The sequence below is a fragment of the Papio anubis genome, chromosome 18 (assembly GCF_008728515.1).
Source record: "Papio anubis isolate 15944 chromosome 18, Panubis1.0, whole genome shotgun sequence".
NCBI lineage: Eukaryota > Metazoa > Chordata > Mammalia > Primates > Cercopithecidae > Papio > Papio anubis.
In genome coordinates this window covers 72,459,502-72,484,172 of record NC_044993.1, presented here as the reverse complement: position 1 = coordinate 72,484,172, position 24,671 = coordinate 72,459,502, and the positions used below count along the sequence as shown (strand labels likewise).

Genomic DNA, 24,671 nt, shown 5'->3' with positions numbered 1-24,671 from the left:
AGCTCAACTCTGTTCTTTGGCATCCTGTGTTTGATTCCCAGCACAGAAGGCACTCAGTCAGTAGCTGGGTGGGCGCGTGGGTGAACAGACGGACACGTGAGTGGATCGATGGATGGACACATGAGTGGGTGGGTGGAGGCATGGTTAATGGATAGACGGAAGAGTAGCTGTCATGCACGAGGGATTGTTGAGCTTTCCATAGCTACTGAAACCCAGCTGCTGCCCCCACCCTTCTGCCCATTGGGACCTCACTGTTTGTTTGGTCTTATTATTTATTTATTTATTTTTTGAGACAGAGTCTCCCTCTGTTGCCCAGGCTGGAGTGCAGTGGCGCCATCTCGGCTCACTGCAAGCTCCGCCTCCCGGGTTCACACCGTTCTCCTGCCTCAGCCTTCCGAGTAGCTGGCACTACAGGCGCCCGCCACCACGCCCGGCTAATTTTTTATATTTTTAGTAGAGATGGGGTTTCACCATGTTAGCCAGGATGGTCTCGATATCCTGACATCTTGATCCACCCACCTCGGCCTCCCAAAGAGCTAAGCCTACAATAGTAGTGTGAGCCACTATTATTTTATTTATTTATTTATTTTTGAGATGGAGTTTCACTCTTGTTGCCCAGGCTGGAGCGCAATGGGGCAATCTCAGCTCACTGCAACCTCCGCCTCCTGGGTTCAAGTGATTCTCCAGTCTCAGCCTCCCGAGTAGCTGGGATTACAGCTGCATGCCACCACGCCTGGCTAATTTTTGTATTTTTAGTAGAGACAGGGTTTTGTCATATTGGTCAGGCTGGTCTCAAACTCCTGACCTCAGCTGGTCTGCCCACCTTGGCCTCCCAAAGTGCTGGGATTGCAGGTGTGAGCCACCGTGCCCGGCTTGTTTGGCCCTAAAGATTTGATTAAAGCCTTAGGTTTTTGGGGTGATGGTAAAATGTGTGGGGTATTGAGACTGCATAATGCTGAAATTAGAGCTAGGACCCTTTTAAAAGGAAGGGGATTGCAGCTTTGTTTACTGGGATATGGAGATTGTGGTGTCACCCTTTTTCCTGTCTGAGGTTGCTGGAACTGGCTCTCCCCATCAGATGCCCGTGCTCAGCAGAGGCTGCTCTTCCAGCCAAACTGTAGGGATCATCTGGAGAGTCCCTCCCACGCAGCACTCGCTTCAGACGCTCGTTCGTGTTTTGATAATTTTGGTCAGCAGTGTATTGGAATAAGATTTTCTAAAACTATACAAGTAGTACATAAATACAAGTCTTAAGCAATTTTCCAGCAATACATAGATAAAATATAAGACCCTCCTCACCACTCCATCCTGCTCATCTCATCAAAGCTCACCATTTACAGTCATTTCATGTATATCTTTCTGAATTTTTTTTTTAGTGAATTTACATAAGTAACTGTACAGGTACAAATATAGATACACACAGAGATGAAAATGTAATTTTTTACACATCTTTAGAATCACGCTGTATGTGTTCTGTAGCTTTTTTCATAGACTATTTCTTAGAAATTGAATAGCAATAGCAAATACAGAAGCAGCAACTCTCCTACCTGACATGTGCAACTGGGAGTTGGTGAATTGCTAAAATTGGTTAAGGCAGAAAGCCATAAAAACAAGATACACATGCCCTGAGCATTTTGTAAAACACAAGCCCATTGTCGTTCACCAGCCAGTGGGCCACTGACCAGAGCCATTTCTTGACTGGGGTCCATTCCTTGGAATTCAAGTTGGTTTTTCTCTCAGATCAGAAACTCCCCACAGGGAGGTCACATAGAGGTGGACTGAGAAGTCACAGAGGTAGACTGAGCTCACACACAGGTCATGGAGAGGTGGACTGAGGTCACACAGAGGTCACAGACAGGAGGACTTAGAGGTCACAGGTCATGGAAAGGTGGATTGAGGTCACATAGAGGTCACGAAAAGGTGGACTGAGGTCACACAGGTCATCTAGAAGTGGATTGAGGTCACACAGAGGTCACAGAAAGGTGGACTCAGAGGTCACGGAGAGGTGGACTGAGGTCACACAGAGGTCATCTAGAGGTGGATTGAGGTCACACAGTTCATGGAGAGGTGGACTGAGGTCCCACAGAGGTCATGGGGAGGTGGACTGAGAGGTCATAGAGGTCACAGAGAGGTGGACTGAGTTCACACACAGGTCATGGGGAGGTGGACTGAGAGGTCACACAGAGATCACCTAGAGATAGATTGAGGTCACAGTTCACGGAGAGGTGGATTGAGAGGTCACAGAGGTCATGGGGAGGTGGACTGAGGTCCCACAGAGTTCATGTAGAGGTGGATTGAGGTTACATAGAGGTCACGGGGAGGTGGATTGAGGTCACACAGGTCACGGGGAGGTGGACTGAGAGGTAACACAGAGGTCACAGGGAGGTGGACTGAGAGGTCACACAGAGGTCACGGGGAGGTGGACTGGGAGGTCACACAGAGGTCACGGGGAGGTGGACTGAGCAGGTCACACAGAGGTCATGGGGAGGTGGACTGAGAGGTCACAGAAAGGTAGACTGAGAGGTCATGGGGAGGAGGACTGAGCTTCTGCTCTGAGGGCCCAAAGTGGGAGGACTGCACAGAGCTGGGGCAGTGGAGAGAAGGGTGGCTGTCTGAGGGGACCCCAGGACAGTGGCTTTTACAGGAATGGGACATCAGCTTGTGCCAGGCCAGTCACCAAGGCAGGAGGGCACAGCACATTTTCTGTACACAGCAGTTGTCCCTTGGAGTTTGAAGTGTGGTCAGGAGAGTAGCAGGATGTGCAGAGTCACCATTTGTTTGTCACCGTGTCCTCCCACTGTCCTACGTGGGCTTGAGAGGCTGGGGTGGACGTTTGGCCAGGCCCCACCTGGCCTGGCTCAGCGCCTCTCTGTGTGCTGGCCCTTCCGTCCTTCTGTTGACTCACAGGCCTCAGCGTTCCTTCAAAACTCTTTTCCCAGGGCCACCACTGTGCGCTACAAAGGGCGGAACCTGCGGATCAAAGCGCCCATGTGCCGGGCCCTGAAGAAGCTCTGCGATCCGGATGGTAGGTGGATGGGCACTCCCAGGACCAGAGGCGGTACCCGTGGCATCCCATTCAGTGGCGGGCAGGCTGAGCTACAGCGTCGCTGCCACAGCTGCTTTGTGTCTGACCCTGCTTAATCCCAGGGCTGCACATGGACCACTCTTGAACTTGAAGTGCTCCCAACGTCCACTCTGTCAAGTTGAGCTCAGAGCCATGGCAGCAGTCAGCAGAGTGGTCGGTGGTTGTCAGGATCGAGTCTCCTATGACCTCTCTGGACCAGTCTGTGGCCTTTGCAAACCCCTGAGCAGCCGCACTGGAGTTTCTTCACCGGGGTTTCTCTACTGTCCTTGCCTCTGTTTGCAAGGTCATCTGCTCACAGCTGATTTCACTGGTTTTTCTGGCCAAGCGCTTGGTTTTCTACCTTAAGGTTGGCCTACACTAAACTTTCATGGTTCCTCTCCATTGCAGGCTTGAGTGATGAAGAGGACCAGAAGCCAGTGCGCCTGCCTCTGAAAGTCCCTATAGAGCTACAGCCACGGAACAACCACGCCTGGGCCCGCGTACAGAGCCTCGCCCAGAACCCGCGCCTCAGGTACCATGGCCTTTGTCATGCGGAGGGGTCCCAACTGCTTGAGCAGGACTGGAAGCAGTGTGTGTGTTTCCCTCAAGGAACTTCCAGGAGAAGCAGGTCCACCCCCATGCTCTGTCATCACACAAGGACACGGCAGTCTGGAGGTGACTGGAGTCCAGGGAGCACTGGGCTGCACTCCTGTACCTGGGCAGGGATGGTGGAGGGGATGTCGCGGTGAGAAGAGGAACTGCAGAGCCTTCCTCTCGTCCCCCAATAAGGCCTATACTGTTCCTCTCCCATCCACTTCTTGGAGACTCGTGGCTTGCGTATGCACAAGGTGCCACCGTGGAAATGGACTCTTTTCCATTTGTACATTTTAAAAAATTGAGGTGCCGGGTTGCGGAGGCTCACACCTGTAATCCCAGCACTTTGGGAGGCCGAGGCGGGTGGATCACGGGGTCAGGAGTTTGAGACCAGCCTGGCTAAGATGGTAAAATCCCGTCTCTACTAAAAATACAAAAAAAATTAGATGGGCGTGGTGGTGGGCACCTGTAATCCCAGCTACTCGGGAGGCTGAGGCAGGAGAACCACTTGAACGCGGGAGGCAGAGGTTGCGGTGAGCCGAGATCGCGCCATTGCACTCCAGCCTGAGCTTCTTTTTTTTTTTTTTCTGAGATGGAGTCTTGCTCTGTGGTCCAGGCTGGAGTGCAAATGGCACAATCTCAGCTCACTGCAACCTCCGTCTCCCAGGTTCAAGTGATTGTCCTGCATCAGCCTTCCGAGTAGCTGGGATTACAGGCGCCCGCCACCACACCTGGCTAATTTTTGTAGTAGAGACGGGTTTCACCATGTTGGCCAGGCTGGTCTTGAACTCCTGACCTCAGGTGATCCACCCACCTCGGCCTCCCAAAGTGTTGGGATTATAGGCGTGAGCCACCATGCCTGGCAAATTTAGCCATTTTTAAGTGTACAGTTCAGTGAGATTTAACACAATCACAGTGTTCTGCGGCCACCACCTCTGTCCAGCTCCAGAACATTTTCGTACGCTAGAAGAGGCCCCCGTGCACCTTAGCACTCACTCTTCGATGCTCACCTTCCCACGGCCGCTGGCACCTCCCAGTCCGCTTTGTGTCTCAGTGGACTTGCCTACTCTGGACGTTTCATAGAAATGGAACCACACGCAGAGGCCTCTGGGCCTGGCCTCTTTGACTGGGCGTGATGCGTTCGAGGTTCACCCGTCATAGCATGCCAGTACTTCATTTCTTCCGCTCGAATACTTTCCCCTCAGAATGTATTAACGCTGTCCATGCCCGCCCGCCCTGGAAGCCAGAAGGAGCTCGTAGACTAGGCAGAGGCTGTGCGCCAGCGCCCACATCCTGGCAGAGACCTTTTGCTGGCAAAGATGTTTCCTTTAGTTCCGTGTGACTCTCTGGCCATCACAGCTGGAAAGGCTGGTTTTTAGCCACAGGAGCCAAGGGCACTGCGGACGCCCGCTCCCGGGTGCCCCTCCGGAGGTCCTTTGTCTCTTGGCGCCCTCTTGCTGTAAGCGGCTCTTCAGATGGTTCCCTTCCTGTTCTACGAGCCTCACTTCCTCCTGTCTCTTGTCTCTGTAGGATGATCGTGGAGCTGCATCGAAAGGTCTCCAGCCTCATCGAGTTCTTGAAGCAGAAGTGGGCGCTCCATGAGGTGCGAGTTGTATCCTTTTCCAGCTACGGCAAACCCTCCAGGCTGCACTGCCTCTGCTGCCGGAGACGGACCTCGCCTCCCTGTGCTTGTCATCGTCATGGTCCCCACGGGCAGAACAGCTGTGCTGTGACATGGTGTACCTCTGGAACCATAACCTGGAACTCCTTATTCCGTGGGTGTGGAGCCCCCTCTGTGGCCTTGCAGTGCTAGAACTCAGTCCCAGCCAGCCCTCCACGATGGCAGTGGCCTGTGTCTGGCCCACGGGGTGTGGCCGGAGCATTCCTGCCAGCAGGTTGAGCAAAACAACCAAGGGTCAGCCCAGCCTTCTTCATGTCCATGGCTGGCTCCTGGCCCTGCCCACTCCCCACGTAGGCGTGGTGCATGTCAGGTGTGAATTTCCTGAAGGTACTAAGTGCCCAGGTCAGCACTGTTGGGTAGTGGTGTGAGGAAAGCCCCGGGTCGGGGGCATGACTTATACCCTGGGGGATGCCAGTGGGGAGCATGGCTCGTGTCTGCAGCCATGTGCCTGGTAAGCATCCGGACCTCAGTGCCAGCCAGCGTGGGCCTTCCTTGACGGGCACTCAGCGGAAGACACTCGAGGAGCGGCAGCTGCAGGACTCATGCTCTGCACTGACGCAGGAGAAGGTGACACTGCACTTGTTCCCAGGCGAGAACTGCACACTGACGCCGCTGCCGGGCGTGGCCCGCGTGGTGCACTCCAAGGCCTTCTGCACAGTGCACTGGCAGGAGGGTGGCCGGTGCAAGCAGAGTGCCAAGGACGCCCACGTGCTGCCCCCAGCCCAGATCCTGGGCATCCAGAGTGGGCAGGGCACTGCCCGGGGCCAGGTGAAATGCCCGCGGGGTGGAGCTGAGGGCAAGGGTGTGGGGCGGCCCCCTCCTGTGGCTGATGCCTCACAGAGCTCCGGAGAGAGTTCCCCCGAAAGCGCCCCCGGGGAGGGAGCCGCCCTAAGCTTGAGCAGCCCGGACGCTCCCGACAGGCCTCCTCCCAGGCACCAGGACACCGGGCCATGTCTTGAGAAGACCCCCGCAGAAGGCAGGGACAGTCCCACCCGGGAGCCAGGGGCCTTGCCATGTGCCTGTGGCCAGCTCCCAGACCTGGAGGACGAGCTCTCGCTCCTAGACCCCTTGCCCCGCTACCTGAAGTCCTGTCAGGACCTCATTGTCCCCGAGCAGTGCCGCTGTGCGGACACACGGCCTGGGAGCGAGCAGCCCCCTCTGGGCGGGGTGACCTCCCCTGAGGTGCTGGCTCCTGTCAGCAAGGAGGCTGCTGACCTTGCTCCCACTGGCCCGTCCCCAAGGCCCGGCCCCGGGCTCCTGCTGGATGTTTGCACTAAAGACTTGGCAGATGCACCCGCAGAGGAGCTCCAGGAGAAGGGGAGCCCCGTGGAGCCTCCGCCGCCTCAGGGACAGCCTGCCGCCAGGCCCCCAAAGGAGGTCCCCGCCAGCCGGCTGGCCCAGCAGCTCCGTGAGGAGGGCTGGAACCTGCAGACCTCCGAAAGCCTCACGCTGGCCGAAGTCTACCTCATGATGGGCAAGCCCAGCAAGCTGCAGCTAGAGTACGACTGGCTGGGGCCCGGCCGCCAGGACCCCCGCCCCGGCTCCCCGCCCACCACCCTCCACAAGCAGCGCCTCCTCAGCTGCCTCCTGAAGCTCATTTCCACCGAGGTCAACCCCAAGCTGGTGAGTGGGTTGGAGCCCAGTCCCTCTGGCGGCCCAAGGGAAGCCAGGCCCAGCCTTGGAGGGCTCCCTGCTGGGTAGCTAGGGCCAGCATGGGTGGGGTCCAGATGAGAGAGACAGGGTCCTGTGGCAGGGGGTCAGGAGCCCGCAGGACCTCAAGGAACGGGGAGAGGCCAGGACCCAGATGATCCGGGAGACAGAGGCTCTCCACAGACCACGTTCCTCTCCCTCGCGGAGGGATCCTCAGGCTCTTGAGTGTCCCCACTTACGTGCACGGCTCCAGAAGTGCAGTGATGAGTGGCCTGGGTGCTCTTTTCTGTGTGGGGCGTGGGAGAGGACGGCCAACAGGCAGGCAGTACCTCGTGAGCCTCCTTGTGTTCCTGGGAGTCTGCCAAGCCCAAGCGTGCAGCTGAAGGGACAACTTGCACAGGACCGAGGGTGACAGAGTGAGGCCTGGAGCCGAGCTGGCCTTCTGGCTCATCTGATCACTGTTAACAGGTTTCCACTGAGGGAATGACGGGTGTCGTTCTTGCTCTGGAAAGACCACCCCAGCAGCTGTGCAGATGTGGCAAAGTCAGAGGCTGTCACAGAAGAGCAGGGATGTGGTGCCGCAGCAGAACAGTGGAGCTGGGGACCAGACAGGACGGTCCCTGCAGTGTGTGGGTGGTCCCTGAGCCTGGGGAAGGGTCCCTTACCACAGGGAGGCCAGTTGGTGGAGCCGACGGCGCACCCAGGAGTAATCATACCCCACACCCCCAAGTCCAATAGGATCTCCGGGTCCTAGAGGGCAAGGTCCACGGCAGGCCCGTGCTGAAACAGCCTGTTTAGGGGCTGGCAAGCTGCTGGACATGAGTGAGGGGCTCAAAGGATGGGCTGGGGCAGGAGCTGCAGGTCACTGTGCACCCCTTAGTGCTGTTTCATGGTCAGAATGTGTGTGAGGCTCACATGTGCCTGTGCTGGGGGGACTTGGGACTTGGGCCCTCATGAGCCCCCACACACCTGCTGCTCCACACAGGCCGCCTTGCAGCTTCTAAGTGATGCTCACTTCTGCCTGCATTCCCCATGCCTCCTGCTGGTTTTCCACTCCCGCCCCCACCAGCCCGTGCAGGGCTTGCCCCGGAGAGTTGGTTCATCAACAGGTGGCAGGAATGTGCGGATGTGCCTGGGGAGCATCATGGGGGCTGGGGGAAAGAAAGTTCTTACAGGGGAGGTGGTGACTGAGCCCGAACCTCAGGCGCCTCTGAGGCCAAGCCTGAGGTGAAAGTGGCTCGGGGGTAGTGTGGTGGGGGGACACCAGGGTGGGTAAGCGGTGACCAGAAAGACAGTGCCTTTAGAAGGGTTTTCAGGTTTGGCTTTTGGTGGGCTCATGGGAGGGGCTGAGGAGAGACGTAGCGCCTGTGTTTGGGTGCCCCAGGGAAGGGGCCAGGGTAGGCTCCTGAGAGTTCAGGCAGCAGTTCTGGGACACAGAGCGGGTAGGAATCCCACGTAGAAAGGCATTCCCATCCCCTGGGAGCTAGTTACGGAGGCTGACTCTGGGTGGGCCTGGCAGACTGGACAGACCGCCAGGTGCAGCACCTGGCCCTGGACTGTCTCTTGCCTGGTGGAGCTGTGACAAGCGCCCCAAAAGGCCCAAGCCCCAGAGATGAGATGCTGGAGGCTGCTGAGCTGCTGTCGCAGGTGGAAGGAGCAGCATAGGAAGGGTCATGCGGTGGGAGGGGTCCTGGGGAAAGGCCGGGGTATGGGGACTAGGGGCTGAAGGCTCTGAGTGAGCAGACGGGTAGGGCTGTGCTGAGAGCACGGGGTGGAGGGCTTCTTAGTCCACAGGGAGGTTGCCCCAGGTGGAATGTGTGGGGTGTTCAGGAGAGTGAGGAGGAGGAGAGCCGAGAGGCTGGGGTACTGGCCGAGTCTTCTCAGCGGTGGTGGCATTTCTGTGGTGAGCCAGGCGGGGACCCCAGGACTTGGCAGCAGGCTCTGCGGGCTGTGGCACGGGCCTGCAGATCCCCTGGGGTTGGGCTTCGTGGGCCTGCACACCCCCCAAAGTTGGGCTTCATCCCTGCAGAGTGCTCTTTAGCTGTGCTTGTGTCTGATTCTAGAAAGTTGACCTGTATTTCCTTCCTCTGACTCACAAGCAGAGAGGCTGCTGCAGTCTCGTGCTGACTTTTTAATATAGCTTTGAGTTCTTGACACTTAACACTTGCCATCCGGCACCTATTCCCGCAGCCGATGCTGGCACTTCGGGCTGGTCCCCTCCCTCCCACCTCCACCGTAGCACGGGGAAAGGTACTTGTGAGGAAGGCAGTGGTTTTCATTACTTACCTGACCAGTGACTTTTAAAACTGGCAAGCTGCCGAGCGACCCTGGGGACACCGAGGCTGGGCGTCTCTGGCCCTGGCCTTTGCCGCCATGACACTGTGCTCTCTGAGCTCCATGGCGATCTCGCCTCCTACTCCAGGGCACGCAGCAGCCGCTTCTCGTGTGCTGAGTTTGGGTGTTGTTTGGCCCATTTCCGCCCCAGGCTCTGGAAGCAAACGCCGTCTCCACAGCCTCGGTGAGGCCCATCCAGGAGGAGCAGTCAGTGACGCCCCCAGGGAAGGTGGTGACCGTCAGCTCTCGCAGCCCCCGCTGCCCTCGGAACCAGGCTTCCCTCCGCAGCAGCAAGACCTTCCCGCCCAGCTCGGCACCCTGCTCCTCAGGTGAGGCTGTGGCAGCCACATTCCCTGTGCCTGGGCTGCCCTGATGGCATCCTCTCAGGCTTCAGGGGCCGTGCCGAAGCTGAGGGCACAGGTGTGTCTAGGCCTGACCCCACTGTCCAGCTTGCCACAGTCCAGCTGACATGGTGAAGATACAGAATCACTGCCTCCTCATGGGGAGGGCGACGCCAGGGCTTGTCACGAAGGACTTGTGGGGTCCCGGGGTGTAGAAGCTGGCAAGAAGCCGGCCTTTGCCAGGCTGGTCACTTTGATGTCTGCTTTATGGTGCCAGCAAAAGCCTCACTAATGTGCTGAGTTGGTTCGAAGTCCCTGAGAAGGTTGTTATTTTTCTGTTTTTCTTTACATGTAAAACCTCAGAATAGAGAATCCTTCAGTTAGGGGAGGTGCCAACAGGTGAACACAAGTCCCGGAAAGAACGATGGAACAGTCTGCCAGTCCCCAGTGTGCCCCTCTGCCAGCTGCATATAGGAAATAATTTAAATTCAGGGATCATAAATTGTGTTCCTGGTACATAAAACTCCAAGACAAGCACGACCAGTTTCCTGAGGCATCAGTTTCACTCGCTTTCAACCCATAGTATTTTTATAATAAAGCAGATTATCATGGTTAGGGTGGTAAATTTTTAAGTTTGAAAATGGTGAGTTTTAGACTGGGCATAGTGGCTCACACCTGTAATCCCAGCACTTTGGGAGGCCGAGGCAGGTGGATCACCTGAAGTCAGGAGTTCCAGACCAGCCTGGCCAACATGGTGAAACCCCATCTCTAGTGAAAATACAAAAAATTAGCTACTCAGGAGGCTGAGGCAGGAGAATCACTTGAACCCGGAAGGCGGGGGTTGCAATAAACCAAAATAGAGCCATTGCACTCCAGCTCAGGCTACAGAGCGAGACTCCGTCTCAAAAAAAAAAAAAAAAAAAAAAAAAAAAGGTGAGTTTTAAAGGTAAAATAAGGCCCAGAACAGTGACTCATGCCTATAATCCCAGCACCTTGGGAGACCAAGGCAAGAGGATCACTTGAAGCTAGGCTGGGCAACATAGCAAGACCTCATCTCTACAAAATATGAAAATAAAAAAAAGTAGTTGAACGTTGTGGCTCATACCTGTGGTCCCAGCTATTTGGGAGGCTGAGGTGGGAGGATCACTTGAACCCAAGAGTTCAAGGACGCACTGAGCCGTGATTGTGCCACTGTACTCCAGCCTGGGTGACAGAGCGGGCCAGGTGAGGGGTCCTGTGAGAGGGGGCCAGTCCCTACTATGAATGAATTTTATTTTTTTTGAGGTGGAGTTTCGCTCCATCGCCCAGGCTGGAGTGCAGTGGTATGATCTCAGCTCACTGCAGACTCCATGTTCTGGGTTCATGTGATGCTCCTGCCTCAGCCACCCGAGTAGTTGGGATTACAGGCATGTGCCACCACACTTGGCTAATTTCTGTTTTTAGGAGACAGGGTTTTGCTATGTTGGCCAGGCTGGCCTACCGTGAATTCTCAGGGTGGTTTACAGCAGCCCTGACAATGATGAAGACATGTAGCAGGGTCCCACAAGACTAACTCGCTCGTATTTCCTGTTCTTTTACCTCTGGGTCTGTTTTCTAAACACTCGAGATTTAGACCAGGGAGCAGCCAGCTATAGGCCTGCAGCCCAGATCCAGCCCACTGCTTGCTGTTTACAAATAAAGTTGTATTGGCACACAGCTACACTCATTTGTTCACATGTTGTCTGTAGTTGCTATTGTGCTACAGTGCACGGCTGAGTTGCCCCAGAGACAGTATGATCTACAGAGTGCACATTGGTTATCTGGCCCTTCACGAGGCAAGTTGACTGACTAGAGACCCTGAAGGCTCTTCTAGCCCTCGAACATCTTTGGTGTCTTATCTGCCTTTACTCCTGAGCACTGAGCGAAATGGTGAAGTGCTTTTGTCCTATCCAGGAGACCAGTGGTCTGCTCAAAATGGGAACAAGAATTTCAGCGAGAAGGATAGAAAATCAGTCTTTATATGGGACTGAGATAGAGGTCTCTCCTTTCAAGACAACCGAACGGGTTGCCGAGAGAATGCCTTTCTGACTTTCTTACCAACAGAATTCTGCGACCCTGGACCTGTTGCTAGGTGAATGCTGTCACATTGATTCTCTCCTCTCCTCTGCCAGGTTTGAGAAACCCTCCAAGACCCCTCTTGGTGCCTGGTCCCTCCGGCACAGGAAGCAATGACTCAGATGGCGGCCTTTTTGCCGTCCCGACAACCTTGCCACCCAACAGCCGACATGGGAAGCTCTTCTCTCCCAGTAAAGAAGCGGAGCTGACTTTCCGCCAGCATCTGAGCTCCATCAGCGTGAGTGTGTGGGGCGGGCCGCCCATGTGCGAGCGTCCCCATGGTGTGGAGAGCGCACCTTCAGGTGCCGGACGCTGCTTCCTTACAGATGCAGTCGGATTTCTTCCTGCCAAAGCCCCGGAAGCTGCGGAACCGGCACCTGCGGAAGCCACTGGTGGTCCAGGTCAGGGTCTTGTCAAGTCTGAACATGTGGCCTCGTGGCTGGGCCAACCGGGACACAGGGCTTCTTCCTTTTCTCGCGTTTTCATGGTGTAAAATGGGGAAATCCCGGCCCCTTCCTTCCCTCTTGTGAGTAGAGTAAAAATGCAAGTAATAGCAGGGAACTTAATGGTACCCAGAAGTAAAGGTAATCTTTCAACAACAGAGAAATCCACTTGCAAAAAAGACAGTTACAGGGATTCAAGTCCAAAGAATGTGCAGATTGGGATGTATTCATGGACTCTCAGCAGCTGTTTATAAACATTTAGTCGGTGGAGCAGTTGCCAGGGCATGTGGGTCCGCTGGAGCCCGGGCCTCTCATGAGCTCCCCGGGTCCCTGAGGATGCCGTATGCAAGCTTGGGGGACAGCCAGGGACTCAGGCACCTCAGAAGAAGAGCTTGGCATTCTGAAGCATAAAAATACAGAAAGTGAGGTGGGAAGTCTGAGATAATGATGGCCTTAGAAATTTATGGATGTGTGTTGTTTTGGATTAATCCACAGGTTTCCTTTTGTTAGACTCTTAGAAATCTCTTTCTCCCTTGAGATTAGTGTATTTACAAATGAGAGATTGCATGGACGGTCTTGGGAAGAAAGATGCCTGCTAAATCTTGGGTGTTCTTTGTTCAGACTAAGACCAGGGCTGGAAACTATGGCCCAGGGGCTACTTCCAGCCTGACTGTTGTTTTGTTTAGTTTAAAGCAGCTTTATAGATGGAGAATTCACGTATTGTAATGTCTGCCCATTTAAACCTTGTGACTCAGTGGTCACAAGGTGTACGACCATCACCATGGTCTAATCCCAGAACGTCACCACCCAGAACGGAAGCCCGGCACCTGTGAACTCACGTTGCTTCTCCCGCCAGCCCTTGGCAACCACAAATCCACTTTCTGTTTCTTTTTTTTTTTTTTTGAGACGGAGTCTCGCTCTGTCGCCCAGGCTGGAGTGCAGTGGCCGGATCTCAGCTCACTGCAAGCTCCGCCTCCCGGGTTCACGCCATTCTCCTGCCTCAGCCTCCAGAGTAGCTGGGACTACAGGCGCCCGCCACCTTGCCCGGCTAGTTTTTTTTTGTATTTTTTAGTAGAGACGGGGTTTCACCGGGTTAGCCAGAATGGTCTCGATCTCCTGACCTTGTGATCCGCCCGTCTCGGCCTCCCAAAGTGCTGGGATTACAGGCTTGAGCCACCGCGCCCGGCCTCCACTTTCTGTTTCTATGGATTTGTCTGTTCTGGGCATTTCCTATAAATGGGATCATACAATATGTGTTCTTTTCCACATCATATTTTTATAAATAAAGTTTTACTGGCACACAGCCATGATTATTCATTTCTGTACTATCTACTGTTTTCCACACGGATACGGTTAAGTATGGCCCCAAAACCTAAAATATTTCCTACCTGGCCCTTTACGGAAAAAATGTATCGATCTCTGCTATGAAAAGTGTAGCCTTTGGAATGAAAGTTCATGCTACTAGGCTGCGGCGTACCGCTGTCTCTAGTAGCACCTCCTCTCTAGTCTCTCCGATGCCAGTGTCCTGGGGCATTTCAGAGGGTCAGGGAACTGCAGCGGCACCCCCAGAGGCCGAAGCGCCTCAGACACTTGTAGGTCGAGAGACACTTTTCTGTTCGTGTTTTATCTTGATCACTAGCAGTTTCAGTGATGAACACGGTTTCTCAGATGTTGTCCTTGTCACTCAAACCTGCTGTAGCACATTCGGCCTAATTATTCACACACAAAAGCCCTGTGAAGGAGCACTTCATGCCCTTTGGTGCCTGTGTGTTACAAGCAGTGACTTTATTTTCCTTACCCCATGTGTGAGGAAGCCCAGAGTTGGGAGTGTCACTCATAAAAGTCCATGTCCAGTGGTTATAAACAGGTTTATATGACTAGTTGCATTCCAGCCAAATCCAGAAGAAAGTTCTGGATTAAAAGTGGATCAGGCCGGGCGCGGTGGCTCACACCTGTAATCCCAGCACTTTGGGAGGCTGAGGCGGGTGGACCACCTGAGGTCAGGAGTTCAGGACCAGCCTGGCCAACATGGTGAAACCCCGTCTCTACTACAAATACACAAATTAGCTGGGCGTGGTGGTGAGTGCCTGTAATCCCAGCTACTTGGGAGGCTGAGGCAGGAGAATCACTTGAACCTGGGAGGCAGAGATTTCAGTGAGCCAAGATTGCACCACTGCACTCTAGCCTGGGTGACAGAGCAAGACTCCATCTCAAAGAAAAAAAAGTGGATCACTGTGACATTCCTCCAGTTTTCCCTGGGAAACGTTTGATTACCTGGGTTTGTTTCAGAGAGAACCTAACTGAGGCTTGGGGTGCACAGGTCCTAACTGTCTGGGACGGTCCCAGACACCCTGTGTCATCGGCTCTGGAAGAAGAGCCCCACCTGGCTATGGTGGGCACCCTCTTATTTGGGACATTCCTTTGTAACTGGGAGTGATTTTTTGGCATGGGAGTTTGATCACCTTGATTGTTTACCATTTTCCCACAGAGAACACTGCTCCCTAGACCATCGGAAAACCAGTCCCACAACGTTTGTTCCTTCTCCATCCTGTCTAACTCTTCCGTAACTGGTAAGGACCCTGAGCTTTTCTGCGGTAGCTTGTCCCTCCTCCTCACATGAGGGCCCTGGCTTTGGAAACAATGGGTGCTTATTTCCATGGCTTATTTTCAGGCGTTCCTTTGTTCATTCTACCGACAAATACCTAGTGTGCCCTATGTGCTGGGCCGCAGGCTGCGGTGGCGGGCGAGGCGGCTAGTCCAAAGGGTGCCCTTCGTCTGTGGCCTCAGATGGCCTTGTGTGAGGTGCTTGGCTTGGTTCGAGTTGCGTCTCTTGTCTGCTATGTATACGTAACGTCTTGTCAGCCATTTTATGTAGTGGATGTGTTCTTGGGGTATATGGATTATGCTTCCACCAGTCTGTACATTTAGTGGGGACCTTGGTTCCTTGCAGTAGATCTTACACAGGGAGAAACCTCTAGTGAAGCACATACTGTGACTTCCCTTTTCTACCAGTGTTGACTTCCACATCTCTCACTGACTTATCACAAGACACTTACAGCTGTCGATTGCTTTTTCTCCTGCCTACTTGTCGGTTTTCAACTGTGGAAAGCCTGGCAAGATAAAACCAAATTGCAGTGGCAGCATCTTAGTCCAGAATCTGATGCTCTGACTGCCCCGGGGCCTGTACCTCAGCTCAGGGGCTTGTCACCCTTAAAGAGCCATTTCCACAGGATGACAGTGGTGACCGCAGCCTTCCAGTCGCTCCTGGGAGGCACAGTGGTGGGTGCCAGAGCTTATGTCATGCTGGGGGCCTGTGTGACCTCTGACTCCTCACATTAACATTTGGAATGTTCAGTGGCTTCCAGCTTGGCTCGGCTCCCACACCCCCCAACAGTGGCGGTAAAGGAAGCCCCCTGCGGCCCCATCCTGCTGTGAGGGCACGGTGGGCGGGCTCGACATGTCTGCTTTTGCCCTCGCCCTCGCAGGGAGAGGTTCGTTCCGGCCCATCCAGTCTTCTCTGACCAAAGCAGCTCTGTCTCGGCCGATCGTGCCCAAGGTCCTTCCACCCCAGGCCACGAGTCACCTGGCCAGTAAGTCTGTACCTGCATGGCCACAGCCACTGAGTGAGCCTCTGAGGGATGTTTTTGTGACCAGGTTTTTTGAATGTCTTCTTCTCCAAATCATAATGTCTCATTACCCTTCACCGAGAACATCTAAGCCCTTGGCTCTTGCATTGACATGAGGTGTGAGGGAGAAGCTGTTCCCTGAGCCCTCTTGGGACATCTCATGGGTTGTCAGTAGAGCAGAGAAGTGCAGCGTCCTTTTTGTTGCCAGGTGCTATCGACTTAGCAGCTACGAGTGCCGGCATCCTCTCTGGGAACCCCCTCCCTGCCTTGGACACCGAGGGCTTGTCTGGCATCTCTCCACTGTCTTCAGACGAGGTGACGGGCACCATCTCGGGGCAGGACTCCACTGGAACTCACCAGGATGGAGACGCCCTCCCTGCTGTGGGGGTGAGTATGTTTAGAAGGGCTTTTCAGCATTACCACCAACTTCTGGTGTGGACACCAAAGCCATGGGGCTGAGATCACCCTGGACTCCAGCTCTGCCTTTGGAGGAGAGTCTCCGGACCAGGGGTGCCATGGCGTGAGCAAGCTCTGTGTAGTACAAAGCAGGAGGGGCGTCGAGAGCCACTGAAGGAAAGTTGGGGTCAGGCTTGCCATGTGGCACTGGAGAACCCAGAGCTGAGACGGTGTGGAAACGCAGCTCTATCTGAGAGTGACTGTAACCAAGCTGGCAGCAGCAAGCCCACAACACTGAGCATCTCTTTCATCTGGGAAGATAGCAGCCTGCATGGCCTTGGCCATTGCTCCTTTATGAGGCTCTAAGCACCTGGTTTCTCTGGCCTCCCATGGCCACTTCAGAGCAGCCCCAAGGAGGGTGAGGTGGGCTGATGCTGTTAAGACTCCAGGGAGCCCAGCCCTGCCTGCTACAAAGTTGACTTCCTCATAGGACTTTACTTGACTCTTGGAAGCAACAAAAAATTGCAAGTACAGGACCCACACCTGAAAGTCGCCTTTCAGCGTTTTCGATCTCAGACTCCTATCCGTTTACTGTCCCTCTGCCGTTAGGAGGCCAGGGGGATGGAACACCTCTTTTTCTGGAACCCGGTCGCGGGCGAGGGCATGGGTGGCATCTGGTGCACCCTGCAGCTGCTCATGGGCGTGCTGTTCCTGCAGGGCTCCGACCCGTTCGTCAGCATCCCTTCGAGGCCTGAGCAGGAACCAGTGGCAGACGGTTTCCAGGTAGAGTGTGCTCTTGGGCTGCTGGGCAAAGCAGCCGCCCCAGGACTCCCTGCAGTGCCGTGAGCTGACACCTGCAGTCTTGCAGTGGCCTGGCTTCTCTCCTAGATTGTGCGGTGGCTTTGCTGTTCTTCTGCCTGCCGGGCCAACTGCCCAGGGTGGATAAAAGAATACGACTGTCCGCCACCTCAGACTTCCCTGCTCCCCTCTCCGAGGCAGGCTGTTTCAGACCCAGCTCTGGAAGAGCTCAGCTTTCTGGGAGGAGGAGGCCGTCAGCTAGTAACTCCCCCAGCCCCCACTCTCTTTCTGGCAGCGGTCAAAGCAGGTCCAGGTCACTGCAACCTGACCTTCTGACTCTGCCATACAGAGTGTTTTTGGGAGAAATACATTCCCCGAGTGTGTTCCTGAGTTGGAGGGATGAGGTGACTGCGGCGCTCATCACCCTATTGATTTGCCCACAAGCTAGGAGACTAAGCTGGTGTTTCCTCCTTTGTCATGGGTTCTGGTAGACCTGGTTGTGTCTGAAAAATTCCTGTCTCCCAGCAGGGCTCGCCTGTTCTGTCCTTATCTGAGCTGCCTAAGGCCCCTCTCCAGAATGGCGTCTCCACGCCGCTGTCCTCGTCAGAGAGCTGCAGCGCCCGGCTGTCCACGCCGCTGTCGTCGTCAGAGAGCTGCAGCACCCGGCTGTCTCCACCAGATGTCTCTGCTCTGCTCGACATCTCCCTGCCCGGCCCGCCTGAGGATGCGCTGTCACAGGGCGAGCCTGCCACACACATTAGCGACTCCATCATTGAGATCGCCATCAGCTCCGGTCAGTACGGTAAGGGCAGGGCGGCCTCCCAGCCCTTCCTGTCATCAGTTGTTGATCTCCTGCCCCGTGTCTGCCACACTTCCTGGGATATTCCAGTTTGTGATTTTTACGAATTGAAAACCTGCCACCTACAAGGTGCTGTCTGGCTCCGGCAGGGACGTTGCAGGTGGATAAGGTAGCTGTGGGACCTGAGGCAGCTGATGGCCTGGTAGGCTTGCTCCTGACCTTCAGGCGAGACAGTGGGATGGCCCCCAGGCACTCTTCAGCCTGGGGATCACACAGTATTTTCCTAGTTGATCTTGAACCTGAGCAGGCAGCCTGCGGGTCTTGCACAGCTTATGAAGCAGTTGGACTGGCCTGTGGGCTGTGGTCTCAACCTGCTGTCTGGGACAAAGCTGCTGGGAGCAGTGGTTTGTTGCTCACTGGTGCGACGCAGGCTGTGGGTTCAGAGAGTTGTGAGTTCACAGTGTGTTAGCATGTATCCTTGGGCAGATCCCCAACTTGTTGAACCTCCCTTTCCTAAGCAGTAAGTTGAGAATAAGGTACAGCTCCCAGGGCTGCTATGGGTGCCATGAGGTGACTCATGTGGAATCCGTGGTGGCCACTGCTATCGCCTTCACTCTGTGCTGCGCCCTTCCGCCCTGCAGAGCTGTTCTGCAGGTGCTGTGCTCCTTATCTGCAGAGCCATGCCATCTATCTGGTTCAGCAGGGCAGAGCCCTGTGGCCCTGCTGCCTTCTCCGTGGTGGGCTGGAGGAGCGAGGTGCCGTTCACCGCCCACAGCAAGGCATTTCTGATCTGGGGTCTTGGTTGGCAGGTGAAGGGGTCCCCCTTTCTCCAGCGAAACTGAACGGCAGTGACAGTTCCAAGAGCCTTCCCTCCCCGTCCAGCAGCCCCCAACCACACTGGATCGCCTCTCCCACCCACGACCCCCAGTGGTACCCCAGTGATTCCACCGACTCCTCGCTCAGCAGCCTGTTTGGTGAGTGTATGGGCAGGACTCCTGTCTCCTTTCCCAGAGCAGCAGGGGCTGGGCTCGGCGGGACGCTGGATTCTCATTCTACTCAAACTCCCATGAGGACTGTTGGCTTGTTCACTTCTCAAGTGTTTGTGTTTTTCTGAGTTAATATTTTTGGGTGTAATTTACATGTGGGTGTACACATTTTTAGTGTACAGTTCACCAAGCTGTGGCAAGCATGTACAGCCTGGTAACCCACAACCCAATGGAGACCTAGAGCGTTCTCGTGAGCCCAGATGCTGTGTTCTGTGTGCCTTCCCAGTCTGTTCAGGTAGCCTGGCCGCTCCCCACTAGGGTTCTCTCGAGGGCAGAAAAGGAAATGGTATCTTGGCACTCTCTTGGCTCTTCTCTTTCTGTGGTCAGTAAGGTATTCAGAAGTGGATGGTCCAGCTGCCACCTGGCGCATTCTTGAATACAGATCGGAGAGTTCAGAGGACGTGTTCGTCGTCCTGCCCCCCTGTCCGTCTGCCCACTGGGTAGCAGGTGTGGCCGGAAGGGGGTGTCATAGGCAAAGACACACCTGCTGCTGTAGCCTGCCCAGAGAGAGCTCCGGTTAAGATGTCTGGGGTCTTCGCGCCCACAGTTGTACGGGGCCAGGGCTTGTGGCTGGGCACATCCGGCATGATGGGCACCATGCCTGACAGCCCTGAACCATTGGGCACTTTGGGTCTGGGAGGTGCTGGGAGGGACCCAGCACCCTACAAGTGTTTCCTTTTGTCACATGTAGCAGTGCTGATGTTTCGACAGTCACATGTGAATCATGAGAAACTGGAAACAGGCCAGGCATAGTGGCTCATGTCTGTAATCCCAGTACTTCGGGAGGCCAAAGTAGGAGGATAGCTTGAGGCCAGGAGTTTGAGACCAGCCTTGGTAGCATAGAGAGACCTTGTCTCTACAGAAAATTTTAAAATGAGCCAGGTGTGGTGGTGCATGCCTATAGTCCCAGCAACTTGGAAGGCTGAGGTGGGAGGATTGCTTGAGCCTCTGAATTTGAGGCTGCGGTGAGCCATGATCACCACTGCACTGCAGCCTGGGCAAGAGCGAGACCCTGCCTCAAAAAAAAATTAAAAGGCCGGGCATGGTGGCTTATGCCTGTAATGCCAGCCCTTTGGGAGGCAGAAGCGGGCAGATCGCAAGGTCAGGAGATCGAGACCATCCTGTGAATGGTGAAAGCCCGTCTCTACTAAAAATACAAAAAATTAGCTGGGTGTGGAGGCGGGCTCCTGTAGTCTCAGCTACTCGGGAGGCTGAGGCGGGAGAATGGCGTGAACCCAGGAAGCGGAGCTTGCAGTGAGCCGAGGTTGTGCCACTGCACTCCAGCGTGGGTGACTGAGCGAGACTCCATCTCAAAAAAAAAAAAAAAATTAAAGTTGGAAACAACCTGCATAAGACTAGTCACACAGAAGACAGTATGGGAGTGGGGGATGGCAGTGAGAGTGGCAGACCATGATGGGGTTGGGGGGTGGCAGTGAGGGTGGGACACCGTGATGGGGGTGGGGATGGCAGTGAGAATGGGAGACCGTGGGACTCATGGAAAAGGTGTACATCTGTATGCATGAAGGCGTGTTAAACGAGAAGAGCTCATCACGGCGTGTTGAATCTCTCGGAAGCTCTTTGCACAAGTCTGTGGATTGGGGCCAGGGCCGGGGCTGGGGTTGGGGCCGGGGCTTGGCCTGGCTGCCCCCAGCCTCAGGACCCTTCTGCTGGACTGGTCCAGACCAAACAGGGTTGAGGGTGTTTTCCTCTGGCCTTTTCTCTGCAGCAAGCTTCATCTCCCCAGAGAAGAGCCGCAAGATGTTGCCAACTCCCATTGGGACCAACAGTGGCACCTCCTTGCTTGGCCCCAGCTTGTTGGACGGAAACTCGCGGGACTCATTTGTGTCCAGGTCCCTGGCTGATGTCGCAGAGGTGAGTGCATTGACCTCACAGCTGCACCTGACCACCACCCCTCGTGCCAGGGGTTGCCAGCACTCTTCCTGCACACCTGTGGGTTAGTAAGAGCTGTTTGCCAAGAGTGGAAGATCAGGAAACAGCACGTACACACTCGGGTCCGTGACTACTGAGAATGGAGAGATCTGGGGATGCTAGGCTGGCTCCCGTCCCCCCATGCAGAATGACAGACTTAGTCACAGCTGAGCTCTGCAGGTCTCTGAACTGGGAGCCCTGGTCTGGTGTGTAGAGCAGGGTCTCTGAAGGCAGCCAGAGCCAAGTGGGGATGTCACCTGTCCTTCACCGGCTGTGAGGTGCTGAGGTGTGGGTACCATTGTGGAGGAGTAAGGGGTGGTTGCAGCAGTTGTGTTGTCGGTGCTCCCATCCTAACAGCAGGACCTTTGAGCAGTGTCTCCCTGTCACATTGAGCTGCGGTGCAGGGGAGCTGAGACGGGCTCTGCTGTCCTCACGCTTCTCCCACGCCCAGGGTAGTGATAGGAGGAGTCACTGGGGCAGGTTCTTGATGCAAAGGCGAAACGTGGTTTGTGACTCTCCTCTTTTGGCCAGGTGCAGCGTCCCTCTTGCTGTTGGCCAGGCCATCTGGTTGTAGCCCCCAAGACCTCCACCACATGGTTTGCGTGGCATTTGTGGGCAGGTCAGGCTTGCAGGGTGAAGACAGGCCCGTTTCACTGTGTTGTAAGGTGCAGAGTGGCAGGTGTGTGAGCAACTGTGTGAGGGCTCTATGGACAGAGAGGGAACTCCAGGTCCAGGAGGTCACCTACATGAGCTTAGCCCATGTGAAAGTCCTGGAGCAGCATTCCCCAAATGTAGTCCCCACAATGTTGGGACATTGGTAGGTGTTCCTTGAGGATTTTGTAGGCAGATACTTGAGGGAAACCCTGGATCCAAAAAAGCTCAAAACACCTGTTTCTCACGGACACCTCCGCTACCCAGTATCCAAATGAGATTCGTGACTCTTGAGATGATTAACTCATGGGCAGGCTTTGGAGAATTCCAAGCCAAGCCGTGATACGATACGACTGAAAATTTTAACCAAATAATACACATAGACACAATTAATAGAGTAGATCTCCATCTCACAGTGTGTGGCATTTCTCAAACCTGTTTGGCCCCAGAATCATGATTCAGAGCACGCCTTGGAGTCTCATGTTTCCCGAGAAGCCGGTCTCTGTCTCTTCCTGTGTTTGTGCGCATGTTCCTAAGTGCTGGGCTCTGTGGAGATGGGCCTTGTGTACGAGCCCTGAGGCAGCATGCCAGGACCTTGCTGGTGAAAGGACGGGCCACAGCCCAGTGACAGGAGCCCCTTGGAGTCAGAAATGTAGAGTGTTAGCCTCACCCCAGTCAGAATTTGCACCTTTAATGAAATCCTGGGCAACAGATGGCACATGGGAGTGAGTAGCAGAGAAAGGGTGCAGTTGGTATTTGTGAAACGCTGCCCGTTGCGAGTAATGCAAACACGTATTCACCTGCAGAAAGAGCAAGTCAGCGTTTAGCATGGAATTTTCCCTAGAGCCCTCCACTCAGAACGTGAGTGTGTGTGTCAGCTGATCGTCGTCCTCTGGAAGAATGGTCTGAGGCATTTGTAGATGAAAGGGCTAGTGTGAAGGGGAGGGGTGGGGGTAGAGCTGGGTGTCCCTGGGATGAAAGGGGTGGGAGCTGATGATGGACACACAGGGGAAGGAGAATGACTCTTTGCTCTGCTTTTGAAAACAAATGTTAATTTGTCTGACATTTCCCATAATGAAAGCATAAAATTTCATTAACGCCATAGCTCTACTCAGAATTTTCCAGACTTCTTGCATTCACAGTGTCATGCAGTTCATTAAGGAATATTTTCGCAGGGTCTACTGTGTGCAAACAATGGCCTCTGTCCTCATGAGGCTTCTACTCTAGAGCAGGACACAGACGATAAGCAGTGAAAACGGCACATTCCACGTATTTGCTCATGGGACAAGATCCTGGTGCCGAGGCCCTCCCGTCCATCTCCTCAGCTCCATGCTGCCTCACACACTGGGTCATGGCCACCACCTTGGTTGTACTTTTCAGTCAAAGCCTTTTCCTGTCTCAGGGAACATGCCTGTTGCTTCTTTAAAAAGGAACGTTCTCCCCACGTGTCCTCATGTCTCTGACGGGAACATACTCCCCACATGTCCTCAGGACCGATGGGAACGTGTCCTTACCCCATGTGCTTGGGACTCGGACGGGATCGTGCCCCCACCTGTCCTCATGTCTGTGATGGGAACGTGCCCTCACATCCATAAGGGTCCATTCCCTCCATCTATGGTCCATTCCCTCTTGTGTCCCACCGTCTCCGTCCCAACCCCTGTCCCTCCTTCCTCCTGTGTTCCACCTCCAGCCTCAGTCCCAGTCCCTAGGCTTTTCTGCCACAGCCTCCCACCGCCCCCTCACTCTGCGTCTGTGTCCATGGGGCTGCCCCAGTCCCTGTCTCCGCTCACGCACTGTCTGTCACCTGTCTGCGGCCGCCCCCAGTCCACCAGTGGTCATGCTGCGCACTGTCTGTCCCTGCCTGTCTCGGGCGCTGAGATCCCTGTGTGCCTTTTCATCTGTCTGCATCTCGCGGGCAGCCCCTCAGTCCCTGTGTCTGCTCGCGCTTTGCTGTCTCTGTCCTGTCTCCATGAGCCTGGCCTCAGTCCCTGTGTCTGCTGCTGTACGCCACCTGTTGGGTGTAACCACGCCAGGGTCCTACAGGCGGGCAGAGGGACAGCACCTGTCCAGCTCATCAGGGTGTTGCTGGAGGCACACCTGCGTTCTCTGGCTTATCTAAGATTGTGCGGGTAGGCAACAGGTGATTCTGAAATACTGCACAGAGCCCTGGGCTGCCATCCATGGCTGGGTTCCTATGGCGGGAGTTGACAGAGCTTCTCGTCCTGTGTGGGGACCCGCCCTCCACTGAAGGGCCAGCCAGTCGCAGTGACTTGCTCTTCCTGTCTCCTCTTCCTGCAGGTTGTGGATTCCCAGCTGGTATGCATGATGAACGAAACAGCGTGATTACATTTTCCGCCGGTTCATAGCGACCTGGCCCAAGGATTTATCCCCGCCAGCTGAGCCTGGCCGCCGAGAAGCTCTGTTTGATGGTGGTGGAGGCGGCCCAGCTGTCAGTGACCTGTCCCAGTGACCACACGTCCCAGTGGCAGATAAAGCCCTCTTCGAGCTAGAGAAAAATAGATCAAGCCCAGCAGCCCCAGAAGATGGTCTGAACAGAGGCATCTCTGCAGCCCAGACTGTGCAACAGGCAGGAACGTGGCCGCAGAGCTGCTTCCCTACAAGCAGCAGGCAGCGGCATCCAAGGAGACTAGGAGAATTCTTGGGAAGGGCCAGCGTTAGAAATCACTGTGGTGCTAGAGCCGTTCTTCACGCCCATGTTAGGGTCTGCATAGTGATCCCATTTCAGCTCGTGCTCTGCCTCAATTGTTGTGTTGGACATTCCGGTGGCATTTCTTCTGAGACAAGGGAGTATGTGTGCCTTGGTGTAGTTGCTGTGCACTAGGAGCTGTGATCTCCCTCTCTGCAGGGAGACCCCAGCCCCTACTGCTTGCTTTCTGCCAAACCTGTGCCATTCATCAGCTGTGCCCTCTGTGGACTGTAACAGGCAGGACAGTTGGATGTGGCCTGGGCTCGTGCCGGTGGTGTCACACCCCAAGGCAGCTGTGGCTGAAGATACGATGTAGGGGCTGCTCTGCGGAGTCCTGGGGACCTGGGCTGGTGCCTCCCCTCCCTAGAGGTTTTGTTCGGACTCTTACCAGGGAGTGGGGGCAGGAAGAGTCCTGAACTATGCAGGTTGTGTGGACTTTACATGGGACCCTGCTAAGGTGGTTGGAAACGTTTTTCTTGTGTTTTAAGGATTAGGAGACATGGAAGAGGAAGAACGAA

At 54.9% G+C, this 24,671-nt stretch overlaps 1 protein-coding gene and 1 long non-coding RNA gene across 6 annotated transcripts in view; both read left to right on the top strand.

Annotated features, from left to right (window-relative positions):
* CRAMP1 (cramped chromatin regulator homolog 1) overlaps positions 1-24,671 on the top strand; it is a 61,535-nt gene extending 36,864 nt beyond the window's left edge. Inside the window, exons 7-21 of one of the 5 annotated variants that reach the window (XM_031658603.1) lie at positions 2,940-3,025; positions 3,473-3,596; positions 5,189-5,270; positions 5,847-6,962; positions 9,475-9,652; positions 11,815-11,996; positions 12,085-12,159; positions 14,690-14,771; positions 15,687-15,791; positions 16,036-16,214; positions 16,941-17,006; positions 17,547-17,814; positions 18,630-18,794; positions 20,593-20,738; positions 23,745-24,671. In XM_031658603.1, coding sequence (XP_031514463.1) covers positions 2,940-3,025; positions 3,473-3,596; positions 5,189-5,270; positions 5,847-6,962; positions 9,475-9,652; positions 11,815-11,996; positions 12,085-12,159; positions 14,690-14,771; positions 15,687-15,791; positions 16,036-16,214; positions 16,941-17,006; positions 17,547-17,814; positions 18,630-18,794; positions 20,593-20,738; positions 23,745-23,789 — 2,899 coding nt within the window. In that variant the 3' untranslated portion in view covers positions 23,790-24,671. Of the gene's footprint in view, positions 1-2,939; positions 3,026-3,472; positions 3,597-5,188; positions 5,271-5,846; positions 6,963-9,474; positions 9,653-11,814; positions 11,997-12,084; positions 12,160-14,689; positions 14,772-15,686; positions 15,792-16,035; positions 16,215-16,940; positions 17,007-17,546; positions 17,824-18,629; positions 18,795-20,592; positions 20,739-23,744 lie in introns of all 5 variants that reach the window. The other 4 variants (XM_031658602.1, XM_031658605.1, XM_031658604.1 and 1 more) reach the window with 4 other exon arrangements.
* On the top strand, positions 786-2,316 carry LOC103880249. The gene is made up of 2 exons (XR_641170.4): positions 786-1,888; positions 1,921-2,316. It is a non-coding gene; the product is annotated as an uncharacterized LOC103880249 (long non-coding RNA).